Genomic DNA, 16,483 nt, shown 5'->3' on the forward strand with positions numbered 1-16,483 from the left:
GCCCCATGGGGTTGTTGTGGGAACAAAATGAGATAATATTCATAAAAAGTGCTCAGCAAAGTGTTTGGAACATTGTAGATATTATATAAATTCTTGTTTGCTGCATTCCCATTCCTTACAGACAATGTAATTCAGATCAATTGTCAAATGATTTTATTAGATAAATCTACAAATTAAAAAAGAAATTCTTTAGGAGGAAAAATTCTCAAGCCTCTTGTATGTATGAATTAAGCAGGAAGAAGGGTAAATTAGTTTTACAAGTTTTCAAGTAATATGATAGTAATTATTCAAAGAAAAAAACACCTGCTACTGGTCAACAATGGAAAATTGGTTGATTGGTGCAGATACAATGAATAAAACTAATGCTTAATAAAGCCAACACAAAGTCTTGGGGAAGAGATTATATTTTAGTCAAACAAGCATTGCTGAGAAAATTAGGAATCACTTTGGAAGAAATTAGGTTGAGGCCAGAATCTAATGCCATATACCACTATAAATTCCTTGTTAGTAAATGATCCAAACTAAATATAATAAGTTATGATATACTGTTGGTCAGTTGTTTCTGTCATGTCCGACTCTGTGACATTATTTGGGGTTTTCTTGGCAGAGAAACGGGAGTCATTCTCCATTTCCTTCCCCAGTTCACTTTATAGATGAGGAATTGAGGCAAACATGGTTAAGTGATTTGGCCAGCGTCAAGAAGTTGGCAAGTGTCTGAAGTGGGATTTGAACTCAGAAAGATGAATCTTTCTGATTCCAAGCCCAGTACATTATCCACTGAACCACTTAGCTGCTTCTAAATTACCGCGCGCGCGCACACACACACACACACACACACACACACACACACACACAGTCAATTATATAGTAATGGATATATAATGTTTCTATATGCACTGCTATGTGTATGTGCAATGTCTCTCTTGTGTAAAAGAAGAAAGACAAGCTCAACTATTGTCATTAAGAAATCAATAAGAAGTAACCAATACGGTTATTTTTGCCAGACAATCACGGGCCACAGCTGAATAAAATGAAAGTCTTTTCATCAAACAACATCTCCAATAAAATGAACAGAAATATTGTACCACTCTTATAGCAGGCAAAATCTCCCACAGGATACCACAATAAAAGTGGGGGAGACCACACACATGAGAAGGAAAAACACGTAGAGGATATACATGTTGGACAATCCTGTGTGACTTGAGATTCCTTATTCAAGACCATGTCAGAATCCATGTTGTCCAGGAACGTGAATGAAAGAGCATGCAAAGACATTTCTACCTAGAATACATGAGTGCTTTGGACAATTTATGTTGATACTCTATAACTGCTGCTGTTTATAATTGGAATTGGAATTCTCTTGCTCTCTGGGACTCCTTTCTGGGTGTCTCAACATCAATTTCTGTCCATGTGTTGCTACTGAGTGCCTCTGCTGATCTTGGTCAGTCAGCTGCATTCTACTACCATATGAGGGACCTCAGCTATTTATTCTCCCCAAGAATATTTGCTGTACCTTCTGACATTATATACGAAGATATGGTGTCTCAAAAACCTGTCCTAGCAAGGATATTGTCATACAAAGACCAGTGGAAGCTATTTTAAAGTGCTATAAACGAGTGACCTAAATTCACCACAAGGGATAAAAGAAAGTTTACTCAAGTTTTAAGGATAGTTTTAAGTTGTCAAACATAGGGCAAAAATGTACTTCTATTTCCCTGCTCTGTTCTGATTTTATTATTTTCTGTTTTGGTGAGCTCTCTTCTTCTTCTTTTGCCACTGCTCACAATCATGACAGTAGAAGTTCATACAAAATGGAGGATCAATTATGTCTGATAAAGATTGGGAGGACAGTGATCCTCCTTGAATATATTAGACATTTTTATTTCTTTGTGGCATTACCAATAAGGTCTAATGTCTTTCATTTTCCTTAAAACTAAGAAATCATGGGGATTCAGGTGCTTTTGTGACAGGGACATTGTTCAAAAGTTAACTCTAATGCTCTTTAATTTTTATTTTCAGTTCCAAAATCTCTCCATCCCTTCAGCCCTTTCCTCATCCACTGATAAGGCAAGAAATATGATTCCATTAAAGACATGAAGTCATGCCAAACGTATTTCCATATTAAACATGTTGCAGAAAAGCAAGAAAAATAAAGTGAAATACAATATGCTACAATCTGCACTCAAACTCCGTCAATCCTTTCCTTAGATATAGATAGTATTTCCCATTATGAGTCTTCTGAAATTCTCTAGATCATTATATTTATCAGAGTAAGTAAGTCTTCACAGTGGAAAATCTTTACAATATTGCTGTTACTGTTGTCAGTGTTCTCCTGGTTTTGCTCACTTCACTTTGCATTAGTTCATACAATATTTCCTGGGTTTTTCTGAAACTATCCCCTTCATCTTTTCCTAAAGCACATTATTATTTCATCACAGTCCTATAGCATAATTTGTTTGGTCATTTTTCAAATGTTGGGCATCACAAATGGGTCCTTTTTCTTTGATTTCTTTTGGCAAAAAATCTAGTGGTGGTACTTCTGGGTCAAAGGATATGCAGGATTTTATGGTCTTTTTATCATAGTTTCAAATTATTCCCCAGAATTATTGAACCAGTTAACAATTCCATCAACAAGGCATTAGTGTCCCAATTGTCCCACACCCCCTCCAGTGTTTCTCATTTTCCTTTTCTGTCATATTGACCAATGTGGTAGGTGTGAGGTGGGTGGTAGCTCAGGCAAACTCAAACCCTCTTCTGGCTTTATGCCATCTTCCACAGTCTAAGATCTTCTCTCTTAAGATTCCATCTGTTCTACAGGTCCCGCTACTTGTCTGATCATAATGCACCATATATCTATAGCTCTTTAGTGTATAATCAAAGACAGACAATCAATAAAATCCAATTGAGTTCCTTAGGCCAAGATTAAATCTACTTACTTGACATTAATTTTCTGGTGCCAAGTATAGAGGTCCTTGGTTCCAGACAACAATCTGACATGGGATTGGGAAATTCTCTCTAAGTTCTGTTAAATATCAAATTTTGAATCTATATTCCCAAATCCATCTTATGGCTTTCCCAAACCGTCTCCCACTACAAATCATAATCATTGGACTGAAGTGCATGTCTCTCTGAGATTCTCAAATCCTTTTTGATTCATATATACACATTAAATATAGAAGAAAGATAAAAAGACTAAAGGAAGCATACGAGACCATTAACCTCTGCCTTTGTATTGATCAGAATTGGTCAAGGGAGTTTTTTTTTTTTTTAGTAGAGAAATTGACCAGTTACCCACTACAATGAGTTATAAAACTTATAAAATCTTCATGTGTATGAAGCTCCATCTTAGACTCCAGGAGATCTTTACCCCCAAAACTCTATCAGTGTAAAACAGGAAACGTCTGGCATTCAGACAGTCAGCCTTTTTTTGATCTCATGGCCATAAATCTCTTACGTGTTTTTGACTGATAACAATAACTATTATTTATTATTAAGCACTTTAAAGTTTACAAAACATTTTACAAGTATTATCTCATATTTCCCATCACAACAACCCACGAATGTAGGTGCTCTTATTATTTACAAGGAAAAATGAGGCAGACAAAGATGAAATGATTTCCTTAGGATCACACAGCTAGTAAGTGTTGGACCCAGGTATTCCTGATTCCAGGTCTAGTATCCTATCTACTTCAGTACATAACTCCCTTAAATGTCACATTTAATATTTAAGTAAAGCAAGTTACTGTCTAGGGGGACTATTGTGTATGACAGGTGCTAGGAAAGATTCAATGAGGTGAGATTTGACTGTTATCCTCCCTTCCGTATATCAGAAACAGCTTCAATTTGATCAATAGAATGTTGTTTTTTTATCCCTAATGAAGACGCAAAACTATCCAGCACATGTTATGGGTTAATCTGACTTCAGTAATCTTCACCTTAATTTGCATGCCATTTCACTGACAGATAATGAAGAGATCTTCCTGGGGAAAGGGTGTGAAAGAGCACGAATATATTAAATGCTAAGAGCTAGAGGGATAGAGAAAGTCATGGGGATCAAAGGATTGACTTGAAATGGATCTAACAGTGACTGAACTGTTTCCTAATTGTGATGGTGACTGGTCATGCTTATAACTTCACACAGATATTATCCTGGGTACTTGAAATAAACTATCTGGGCAGATTGCCAGTCTCATCTTAGATCCAAAGGACATCTGGCTGGGGTCCAAATAGGAATCTGAACATTCTGTTCATTCCTTTTATGTTACTGGGTTTTCTTATAGTTCTCCTATTCATCATTGCCATCATCCCTATCAGTGACACTTGGTCAGGATATCCTGGGACCACACCTGGCTTGTGCTCTGGGTCCCAGGTGAAGCTAAGAAGTGATTGTAAGGGTAAGAACTGCAGTCTACTGAGGCTAATCCGAACACTAGTCCCCAAAGGCTCTTTAATTGCTTTAAGAAGCATTTTTCTTAATAATTTCCTACAATAAAAAGAAAGCTATTTCCCCAGTAAGAGGCCATTTTTAGTATCCAGGGGATACAGATAGTCAAGATCTAGTGACCCTACCTTCGGAGTATTTCTGTCTTGAGTGAAGGAGAGAGAAGGCACATTTCCTTACCTCAGAACTTTGTTGTTGTTTCTTCTTTGGGTTTTCTTCAAATTCTTTATGCTACCATCTTCTTTTCTGGACATGAAAGGTAAGGGGGGGGGGATAGCAGCTGTGTTTACCCAGGGAGTTATAGTAACATCAGAGTGATCAGGGTGCCTTTAAATTATTCCATTACTGAGAAACCTAAGCCAAATTCAATAGGTCAGATATTTTTTCTTAAAAAATAAGCTGGAAAAAGAGAAGTATATTATCAAAAAAAACTTAATGATTATATATCTGTAGTAGTTGAATTTTCTCCCTAACAAAGGATACATTATTAGTTGAAGAAAACAATTTAATGCTTCTTAAACTATAATTTAATATAGATTTTCATGTATATTGAACTTATTCAGGATTTAGCTCAGTAAAGGATATTAAAGATAGAAACATATCATTCTTAAATATCTAAATGAAATTGTCAAGTCACTGTAGAAAACAAACAAAGGTATTCATGCTTAAGATAGTCCTGTTTATGTCCAATCCCTCACATACTTTACAGATGAAGAAACAAAGGCCTAAAACAGATAACTAGCTTGTCTATGGTACCATAGATCGCCAGTAACGGAGCTGGGATTCAAGGAGGTCCATTGACTTACAAATCCAACCCTCTTTCCTCAGCACCATGCTGCTACTATGGTTAATGATGGTGGTAGCGGTGATGTTAATAATAATATCTAACTTTTATGTAGTGCTTTCAAATCTGAGGAGTTTCACATACATTATCCACTTGATGCTTACAACAAACTTGTGAAGGATGTGTTATTATTATCCCCATTTTATAGATGAGGAAATTAAGGCTGAGAGAAGCAAAATGGCTTACACAGATTCTGCTGACTACAAGTGATATTCTATGCACAGTAACGCCTTGCCTGAGTACCTATGTGAAACAAGTCTTCCTAGTTATGAGGAGAAGCTTTTGATGATAGTGACACTGGGAGTATCTAAGCCTATGGGAGGAGGGATCATTTTCATTTTTTGTGGGAAAAGTCAGGTGCCAATGAGATCAAATTTAAGGAAAGTTCCCCACACATATTACTTATGCCATCAGATGCCACCATGTCACCATTTTCACTATTAGAGATTCATTTTTTTGTGTGTTAAGCACTGATGCTTCAGGAACCCAAGTTTTTCTCCAAAAAATGCAAGTTCTGAGAAAGGTGAGACAGTGTCACAAAAAATGGTAGACATTTGTGAAATAGATTTTTCTTTTGTGAAAAGAGAGGCAGAGGAAGTTTAAAACATAATCACCTAGTGGGGTGGTAGATTTGGGCCAAAGAAGGGAACAGTTAGAAAGCTCTGAAGGGAGGGATGAAGAGAACTTATCACCCTTTACTTAGAATTCCAGAAAGTCAGAATTGAAAGAAATGGATGTCTGAGACCATGTAACCTTAACGCTCCCAGTATAAGAATGATTGTATTTACATCATCCCCAATAGCTGGCCATCTAGCCAAGGGAAGTAGAATTCACCACTTCCTGACTCACCCTGTTCAACATTTGGACAACTCTAACCAAGCTGACATCAAGCAACAATGGGCTTCTCCCTCACTTCTGCCTATTGCTCCTGGTTCTTCCCTCTGGAGTCAAGCCAAAAGAGATGAATCTATTTTATTTATGATAGTTCTTCAAGTGCTTAAAGACAATACTTACCTTCTCTCCCCATTTACCAGTCAATGACTACTGAGACCCTGTGAGTCTTCTCTTCCTAAGACTAAAGATGCCCAGTTCAGGTCCTCTGCTCTCCTAGTTACCCTTCTCTGCCTACTTTCCATTTCTACTTTCCATTTATTATGTTACTTCCTAAATTGTAGTACCTAGAATTGAACATAATAGCACAGAGAAGACAAGAGGAGAGCAGAAGACCACAGGAATATTCCTTCTATTTATGTCGAAAGAGTTTCCCCAGTGGGAAGGAAGTACTTAAACTGTTTTGTTTTTATAGGTCATGAGGATATTTTTGTGGGCTACTTCTACCAGTTCGTAGATTTTTCAGTATCTCCACAATCTGACATAGCTTTGTTTACCATTAGTTAGCTATCTTAGATGATAGTCTCAGCAACTTTGAGAATATGGCTGTCCTTTGTTCCTGAAGAGGACCAAAATGATATCGCTATGTTAGAGTCAAGTTTCAATGTGTCCGACTGTGGCTGATCAGATCAACACAAGCTCAGAATGTTCTACCACAGGTTGGGCACAAATATACCATATGAACTTTTGGGGTGGATTCTCTAAATTCGCACATCTCACATTTCTTTGAGCTACTTTGACTCTACTTTGTTCATAGAATATAGCACCTTTTCTGATGAGGGCACACCATGCTTGATGATCCTGTGCCGGTGTCTGCAACCAATTCCAAGGTTCTTCGGAGACACTTTGAGAGTGCCCTTGTATCCCTTTTCCAAACCACCATGTAAGCACTTGTTCTGTGTAAGTTCTCCATAAAAGATTTTTTTAGGCAAGTATATATTTGGCATTTGAACAATGTGGCCAGTCCATTGGAGCTGCATTCTGTGCAGTAGAGTTTGCAAGTTTGGCAGTTTAGTCAAAAAAGGACCTCTACCCTGTCAGGTGATCTTCAGAAAAACCACAGTTCTCTCTCTCTCTCTCTCTCTCTCTCTCTCTCTGTCTCTCTCTCTCTCTCTCTCTCTCTCTCTCTCTCTCTCTCTCTCTCTCTCTCTCTCTCTCTGTCAATATGCCTGAAAGTCAGTGTAAGCATTGCCACACTGCGTCTGTAGGTGTTGAATTCATAGCTAGGTGATGAATAATTCTCAGATTTTCTGTTTCTGGAATAATGTTCTTCACCTCTCCACAACTGAAGCAATGTTCATTATTATATCTGGTGTTGACATTCCCTCCTTGACAATTAAAAAAAAGGAAATTTACATTATTACCCTGCTGTATATTTAAAAGGAATAGCAAGCTGTACATAATGAATTCGCTATTTCATGTGGAATCATCTTTTTATTGTACTTTTATGGAAACATTTATTTTATTCCATAACTTTAAAAAATAATCAATTTTTGAAAGACAGTATTTTATTCTCCAATAATTTGAGAGATGTCAATAGCAACAGAAAAGAAGCCTCACTTCATTATAATGATCCAAATCATGCTAACTTTGCCTTAGGAAAGGATATAATTCATTCACAATTAAGTGCCCTTTGATTTTTTCCTCTCAGTCTTTGAGAGATGTAAAAGCAAAGTGCCAGAAAGAATGATGATATCAGTATTGACTAGATGCCTGAATGACTTCCCTAATCATATGACAAATTGTAGTTTAAGGGTATTCTACCTCAGGTTTTCAAATATCATGACCCAGATCCCCAGGCTAGATTTTGAAGTGATATTTCTTCCTCTATGGGCATCTATGTGGCACAGTGGGCAGAGCACCAGGCATGGAGTCAAGGAGACCTGAGTTCTAATCCAGTCTGATTCATTTGCTAGCTATGTCATATTAGGCAAGTTATTTACTCCTATTTGACTCAATTTCCTACTATGCAAAATGATCAAACCACTCCAGTGTCTTTGCCAAGAAAATTCCAAATACAGTCAAAATACAATTGAAATGACAGAGCAAAAAAATTGTTCCTTTCTGACTTGTAAATGATCTATGAGTTATTATGAATCAAATTTCTCTGAAATCCGGATTTTTTTTATTTTAAATTGAACCTATTTTATGACTGACACTGGGAATTCAATATGAGGAAAATCCCTTTACTAGTGGAGATTGGCTTCTATGTGGGAAGTTAAAACCTTGGAGACACTGAGAAGTGAGTTTTGCTTGTCCATGGTCCTAAATCCAGCATATGTCAAAGGCTTAACTGAAATCTATGTTTTCCTGACTAAAGGCCAGTTTTGTATCCACGATGCTATCTTAACTCTGAGTAAACAATATAAATTTAATTACTCTTATAGCAGGGTCAAAAAGCTATTTTTTCTCCTCCATCATAAAGTGAGTACAAGTTTTCTTGAGGAGGTTATACAAAAGAAAATGTTTTTAAGCTATAGCATGAATGAATCAGAAAATAAGATAACATAACTGTTGCCAGAGACTTCAAAAAGTATGCCATCTGTCTCCTTGCTTAATTGACGATGCTTTTTATAACATCCAGTTCTCGTTTAAAGACTTCCAGTGAGGTGGAACCCAGCAACCTCTGCAGTCTATCAACACATTTAGCCTGGGCACAGCTCCACTTCTCAGGAATTCTTCCCAATGATTGAGTCAAACCCTGCCTCTATAGCTTCCACAACTGACCTCAACTCTCCTCCCCAGAGTCTCTTTGTCCACTGCCCCAAAAAACTCTCATGGACATGAAGCAGTTGGGATACTGGAAACACTTCTAACATTTTCCCAGCATATTCTGTTCTTGAAGCCTGTGTGATTTAGTTTGACAAGGCAATCTTTAAAAAAAAAATTGGAATGACTACTACAAGTTGAGGGATATGTTTGGGGAAGAGAATAAATATTTATATAATACCTACTATGAGCCAGGTACTGTGTTAACCTCTTTACAGATGTTATTCTATTTGATTTTTATAACTACACTGTGATAGTGATGCTATTATTATTCCCAGTTTTGCATTCCCATTATTCCCAGTTGAGAAAACTAAGGTAGATAGATAATTGACTTGCCCAGGATCACACACCTGATAATTATCTGAGGCTACATTGGGACACAGGTCTTTCTATATCCAGACCATGCATTCTATCCTCATCACCACTAGCTACCTGTATCTGCCTCTCATTTGTTTTATCTGAATTTCCCTGATCATATGTGGAGTGCTATGCTCTAGACACCACCAATTAGGGAGGACATTGCTAAGCTGTAGAGTGTCTAAAGGAGGATGACAGGCATGGAGAAAGATCCTGAGTGTATGATACATTGCTGTATGTCAGAAGGAACTGAACTGGGCATATTGAGGGTCAGGAAGAGAAGTCTGGAAGGAGGAAGATGAAAGGCAATATTCATATATTTAAAGAACTGTTGTGTGGAAGGGTGATTAAAAGAGTTTCCTTCTTGGACACAGAGGGTAACACCAGGAAAAATGAAGGGAAGAGAAACAGTGAAAGATTTAGGCTGAATCTGGGAAAACAAAAAAACAAAACCCAATACTCTTTTAGAATTATACTCAAGTAGATTGAGAAGTCTTGGAAGTCTTGGGAAGTTGTTACTCATCCAGTGTCTTCAAATAAATGCTAGATGACCATTTGTCAGCTGAAGTGAATTGCACATTCGCTGTGAGGGATGGTTTAACTATCCAGCCCCTAAGATTCCTTTCACTCTGAACTCTGTGATTCTTTCAGGGATGGTCCTGGAATCAGAAAGACCCGAACTCACATTCCACCTCTGCCACTTATTAGCAGTGCAACCATAGGTAAGTCACATAGCTGCTCTGAACCTCTTTCTTTTCATCTATAAAATTGACATAATATTTTTAAGCATAGTTCTGTGGATCAATTAGGACAACGTATGAACAGATTCAAAACTGTAAATATCTAGACAGAGACATCGGCTATGATTATATGACTTGATTTTCAGTTTTCATTACCATCATTTTGGTTTTGCTTTGGGTATATCCCAGATTTCAAATGGCCTTTCTATATTTTATTGCTTTAGAACTAAACACAATATTCCAGATGGCTCCTCACAAAGAGTGAGCATCTTTGCTTTTGCCACTATTTCTGAAGTAATGGGCCTTAATAGAATAGATAGATCAATGTTGTGCTCTAGTTAAAAACACATTCCTTATATTCCAGTTGTTGTATTTCCTTTAAGGACCTGACTCAAAGACTCTTTGAAGTAATAGCTAAAAACTATGCTAGGTTTTTTTCATTTTGTGAATTGCTTCCATGGGTCAAGTCCATTTGCGCTGAATGTCACGTTGGGCTGGGAAGAGTGGAGAATGATTCCCCAAACACTGCCTCCTAGTGGCCACTCCAAACCTTCAGCCTTTCTGCTGGGACTTGGCTCCAGAATCATTGACCCCTACTATTCAATCCAATAAATCCAATACACTAAACATTTTTTTAAAGTAAGCCTACTATGTGTCAGGCACTGCATTAAGTGCTGGGGATACAATTAGTAATAAAAAGACAGGTTTTGCCCTCAAGGAGCTTATGATCTAAAGAGAGTGAATACACAGAAAGGTGAACAGAAAGTTTGGGGTGGAACAGGACAATCAGGGCTACTCAGTAAGGGGTGGGGCGGTAATATTTTTCCATGGAGTTGAAACCGGGTAGGACAATAGATGCCAAGGACAGTGGGATAAAAGTCCACTTCCTGCCTTCTATAAAGGAAGGCATTGGGAAGATTTTGGTAAGCTACCTTCCAGCCCTCCATTAAGAGGGGAGAGGGGGCAGCTAGGTGGTGCAGTGGATAGAGCATCACTGCAAGAGTCAGGAGGACCTGAGTTGAAATCTCACCTCAGACACTTGATGCTCACTAGCTGTGTGACCTTGGGTAGGTCACTTAACCCCAATTGCCTCATCCTGGGTCATCTCTAGTCATCCTCATGAATATTTGGTCACTGGATTCAGATGGCTGTAGAGGAGAAGTAAGGATGGCGACCTGCACAGCTCTCCCTCACTCAAAACAAAGTTAAGTGCAAGTCATGTCATTATTTCTCTGATGGCATGGTCTTTTTTGGCAACAAAGGATGAACATACACAAGAGGAGAGAGAAGGAGATGACAATCAAGAACTAGAAGAATGGTGGTGAGATTAGGAGTGATGAGTTGAACCTGGGAGGGGAATCTTCTTCCTTTTGGAGTTGGAACTAGGCAGGGTAGCAGTCAAAAATAGGGTTGATGCCAAATAAACACAGGTAGGGAAAAGGTTTGCAGAGGTGACCTAACATTATTCTCCTTTTCAGTGCTATGAATTGAAAAAGAAAACCCATGATCTCCAAAGTCCACAGAGCTATACCTCAATGTCTCCCTGATCCTTTCCTATTTTTTGTTTCTGTTTCTAGGAAGGCAATGGCAAATCACACAACCATCAGCAACTTCCTCCTCATGAGCTTCTCTAATGTCTGGGAGCTACAGATCTTACATGCGGTGCTTTTCTCCCTGGTATATCTGGCAGCCCTGATGGGGAATATTCTCATTATCCTTGTCACTACCACTGACCAGCACCTTCATACTCCCATGTACTTCTTTCTGAGACATTTGTCTTTCATAGATGTCTGCTACATCTCCGTTACAGTACCTAAGTCCATCCTCATCTCTCTGACCCACAACAACTCCATTTCTATCCCTGAATGTGCTATCCAGGTATGCTTTGTTCTTTTGTTTGTCTGTGCTGAGCTGGCTCTGCTCACAGTGATGTCCTATGACAGATATGCAGCCATTTGCCACCCCTTACACTATGAGACCCTCATGAGCAGAGGAGCCTGTACACAGATGGCAGCTGCTTCTTGGGTCAGTGGGACTGTCTCAGGAATCATGCACACAGTAAGCACTTTCTCTGCACCCTTTTGTATAGCTAATGAGCTTGGCCAGTTCTTCTGTGAGATCCCTCATTTGCTCAGACTCTCCTGTTCACAGCCAAATGTTGCTGAAATTGGAACCACTGTTACAACTACAATTTTGGGTCTTGGATGTTTTTTCTATATTGTTATCTCCTATGTCTACATCTTTTCCACCGTTGTAAGGATGCCATCCACAGAAGGCAGGTCCAAGGCATTCTTCACATGCCTGCCTCACCTCATTGTGACTACTGTATTTTTCACAACTGCTTTTGTGGCTCATGTAAAACCCACCTCTGAAGCACCTTCAGTGCTTGACCTGTTGGTGTCTGTCTTCTATGTTGTGGTTCCCCCCACCCTAAACCCTGCTATCTACAGTTTGAGGAACAAGAACATGAAGGCAGCTTTGTTGAGGTTGATGAAGCAAGGATATCCTTGTTTGTGATGTATTTATCACAACAATCTCCTTCCCTCCCATTTCTTTCTTTTATTTTTCTTTTCAAGTACGATGGCATAGGCAAAAGACATCATCGTGCTAGACTATATATCTGAGTTATTTTCCTAGTTTTGATATTATCTAACCATGTTATATTAAGTGTCACTTTCTTTTCTCAGTTTTAGGTTTCTTCTAAAAACAATGAAGGGGCTGGCCCAGTGATTTTTCTACCTTTAACTTTTTCATGACACATTCTCTCCTCTTTTCGTCCTTGTTTGTGCTTTTATTTTTCTTTTCCATTTGTTGAATTATAATTACATGCATTTTCCTGAACTGGTCACAAAAATTCAGAGCTATGCTCAGACAAATATATTAACATATCGACAAATGATGGATTAAGCTCCATGATTACTACTGTATATCAATAGTTAAACAGTAAAGGGAATGAACATCTGTTACTCTGATGATTTATGTTTTCAGTATTTTTTTTTCATTTTTAATAGGAACGACTGAATCTTGTGAGGAAGATTCCTCGATTAGTACAGATTGAGATCTACTCTTTAACTTATATAATAGACATTGAAAGCTTCTTTTTTATATCTATCCCAGTAGCCAATCAAATCAAATGCCACATTTTCTTGATTTGTATGACTAACATGACAAATTTAGATGATCATTTGATTAAATTGAAATCAGGCAGAAAATCAACATAATTATAGAGTAACTCACCTAAGTGTAGTTGATCCAACACTAGTACTGGAAAAATTGTAATAGAATGGCTTTTCTTATAGGTCCTCAATTCTTCATTCTGCCCAGGTACATTGAAAGTAATTAGAACATTGAGTTTTCCCTGACTGTGTGCCTCTGCTCATATGGATGATTACCAATTGAGTCAATTGCAATTATAGTAGCATTCCTTCACTGAGTTAGTTCTCCCAGATTTTTTTTACCTTGGTCGGGTTAGTGGGAGGGATGAGAAAATGGGTATTTGTGGATCAAAAGCTGAATTATATGACATTTTAGGAGGACCAAATGTCATCAAAGGTGGCACCTTCTGCAGAGGGCATGAAAACCACCATCACCATTACTACTGTTATAATAAGCACCATCACCATTTAGATCATCACATCATCTCCATCACCACCATTGGCATTATCAAGTAGAGGTATGTGTATACCCACACGTACATATACACACATATATACATACATATATGTGTATAGATAGATGTATGCATATGTATGTATACATGTGTGTATGTGTGTTTATATACATACATATATTTAGATATTTATGTGTATGTATATATGTGTGTGTGTATTTATTTTTAAATAATAGTTTTGAGCAGATGGAAGGAGATATTTTGAACTGTACTAAAAAAGAAGCTGAGGGTTCTCCAAATAAATGGGAGGATAGAGGCTGTAACAGCCCTTTTGCAAAGGCATGTGAATGAGGGAGGGGACAACTTCTAAGGAGAAGAATAAATTGACCTATTTGACAGGAAGTAGATTATGGGAAGAACATTAATTTGACATCAGTTGGGTAAGGTAGGTTGAATTCAAAATGCGAATGCCTCTGATTGCTAAAAACAGAAGTAGTATTTTCTCTGAGAGACAATGGGATATAATCACCATTATCCTGGCCCACCATCATTGCCAATGTTATCATCATGGTCAGCAGCAGCATCATTCCCACTATTGCTACTCTCAACACTACCATTGTCACAACTATCAAATGTATCATCCCCCTCATGACCCAGTGTCATTGTCTACAATACTACCAGTGTAAGGATTAGCCAGAGCAATAGAATGTATAATTACATGCAAGTCTTCACTGATACTCAGGGTTAAAAACATAGTGAGAATACAATAGATAATAGCCAATCTATCCATTTGCCTTCTTATTTTCACTTTTTATGTTTTTTTCATATTCACTGCTTTACTAATTACTTTCTTTTAGTAGTCCATAAATGAGTGCATCCAAAAGGTTTAAAGGCCCACCAAATGTCAGACATGATAATAAACACCGAGTACACTAAGAGAGTGGGAGAGGGGGAGCAATGGATAATGCTGAACATGAGAGAAGGCAAACCACTTCAATATCTTTGCCAAGAAAACCCCAGATGGGGTCACCAAGAGTTGGACTACAATGATTAAACAAAAAAAAAAAAAATGAAAAAAAAGTCAATCCTTGCCTCAAATAACTTGCTTTCTAATAAGGGATAATAGCACTTATACTGGAGTGATGGAATGGGTAGTCACAGGGATGGTGAGTTGATCCACAGAGCAATTAATTGTTCAGTCTTTTTCCAGAGGCAAATGTAATATTGATTTATTTATTGGTACTATATCAGAGAGTGGAAAGTAGTGGGGAGGATGAGGGCAGGACCTGCAGACAGGGTAAAATGGCATATATAGACGATAATGTATGGTCTGGCTTAGGACAGGCTAGATGCACTTGGATAAATTGGCACTCAGTACTAATTAGGTTAATTCAGTAGCAGGCCAAGAGTTTCAAACATGAATGGATTCACTTTCTTAGGTACAGGAGGGATAGATTCTGGAGCTCCAATGTTGAACATCCTAGTCCAGTTGGGTAGGGATGAGACATCTTTAATAAAACCTAGGTAATGTGATCTGGTCTGGAACTTCTTAGAGTGAGTGAATTGCTTTGCACTCAGTCATCTATGAAAACAGCTCAGGCCCTGAATGAGATTTCCGAATATAAGTCAGCCTCTATCCATGATTATCTTTTTAGAACTTTCAATATATTTAAATGTGACATTTATTAAGTGCCTGTTGTGTGCTGAGTGCAGTGATATGTCCTGGGATAAAGACAAAAATAAACTAGAAATGGTTCTTGCCCTCAAAGGCAGCTAGGTGCTGGGCCTGGAGTCAAAAAGACTTGACTTCATGAGTTCAAATCTGGTCTCAGATACCTACTAACTGTGTGACCCTGGGATTCTCAATTAATCATTTTAGCCTCAGCTTACCTATTTGTAAAATGAGTTAGAGAAAGAAATGGCAAGCCACTACAGAATTTCTTGCAAGAAATCCCCAAAAAGGATCACAAAGAGTCAAAAATGACTGAACAATGACAACTTGACCTTGTGGAGCATTTAATCTGTTTGGGTATAGGATATCAACCTAAATAATTACAATGCAAAGTGGATGGATGATATGGATGATGGATGGATCAAAAGAAGGGACAATTTGTGATGTGAACTTCCAGAAAGGAAAGTCATTACAGATGAAGCAAGTCTTCCTGACAGAAATCCCAATTTGAAGTTTGACTTACATGGTGCTGAAAAATTCAACAGTGTTTCCTAAGTACCCACTATATACAAATCTTTGCGCTAGGCACTGGAGATAAAAAGACAAAAAGGGAAGAGAAAACTTCTTCCATTCTTCAGGGAACTGAAATTTATTTAAGAGATATGATAGGAACACAGTAAAGTAAACACAAGGTAATTATAGAGGGCAATACCATGAAGTAACAGCTGGGGAGGTGAGGAAAGGAAAAGGAGGGGTCTGAGTTGAGCCTTGAAGGGAATACAAGGATTTGGAAAGGAAGAGGTAGTGAAGCATGTACTGCATACCTAAGCTATGGCTTATTTGACTACACGGAAGTGAAAGTCACAGAACAGAAGCCATAGAACAGTGAGTTATCCAATTTGGCTCAAGTGAATGAAAGAGTAAGAAAGGTGAAACAAAGTTGGGATACACAGTTGGGTGCTGGGGATGGAAGCTCAATTCCAGGTGGACAGTCTCAGGCGGGTAAAGGTGGGAACTTCTAAATCTTAGAGTTCTCACGAGACCCCCCAGGAAACGACTGGGAATCGAGGTGAACCGAGCTATCTCGTGTATTTCCGCCTCTTCCCGTGAGAAACGTGATGGGAGAGAGCTCTTCCCGCCCTCGAGATTGTCCCGGATC

At 38.2% G+C, this 16,483-nt stretch overlaps 1 protein-coding gene across 1 annotated transcript; it reads left to right on the plus strand.

Moving 5' to 3' along the window:
• Window positions 1–6,964: 6,964 nt before the first annotated feature.
• On the plus strand, window positions 6,965–12,559 carry LOC140507360 (olfactory receptor 14A16-like). Its single transcript, XM_072615470.1, has 2 exons — window positions 6,965–7,059; window positions 11,620–12,559. Exons 1-2 carry the CDS (start codon window positions 6,965–6,967, stop codon window positions 12,557–12,559), a joined length of 1,035 nt encoding a protein of 344 aa, XP_072471571.1.
• The last annotated feature ends 3,924 nt before the right edge of the window (window positions 12,560–16,483 follow it).

Source organism: Notamacropus eugenii, chromosome 5 (genome assembly GCF_028372415.1).
Source record: "Notamacropus eugenii isolate mMacEug1 chromosome 5, mMacEug1.pri_v2, whole genome shotgun sequence".
Taxonomy (NCBI): domain Eukaryota; kingdom Metazoa; phylum Chordata; class Mammalia; order Diprotodontia; family Macropodidae; genus Notamacropus; species Notamacropus eugenii.

What these genes read in the sequence shown, in the direction of transcription:
- LOC140507360 (XM_072615470.1), top strand. Translation starts at nt 6,965, where the DNA reads ATGCTTGATGATCCTGTGCCGGTGTCTGCAACCAATTCCAAGGTTCTT. An exon ending in TCCCTTTTCCAAACCACCAT is followed by an intron (nt 7,060 to 11,619) that starts GTAAGCACTTGT and finishes TTCTGTTTCTAG; the next exon opens with GAAGGCAATGGCAAATCACA.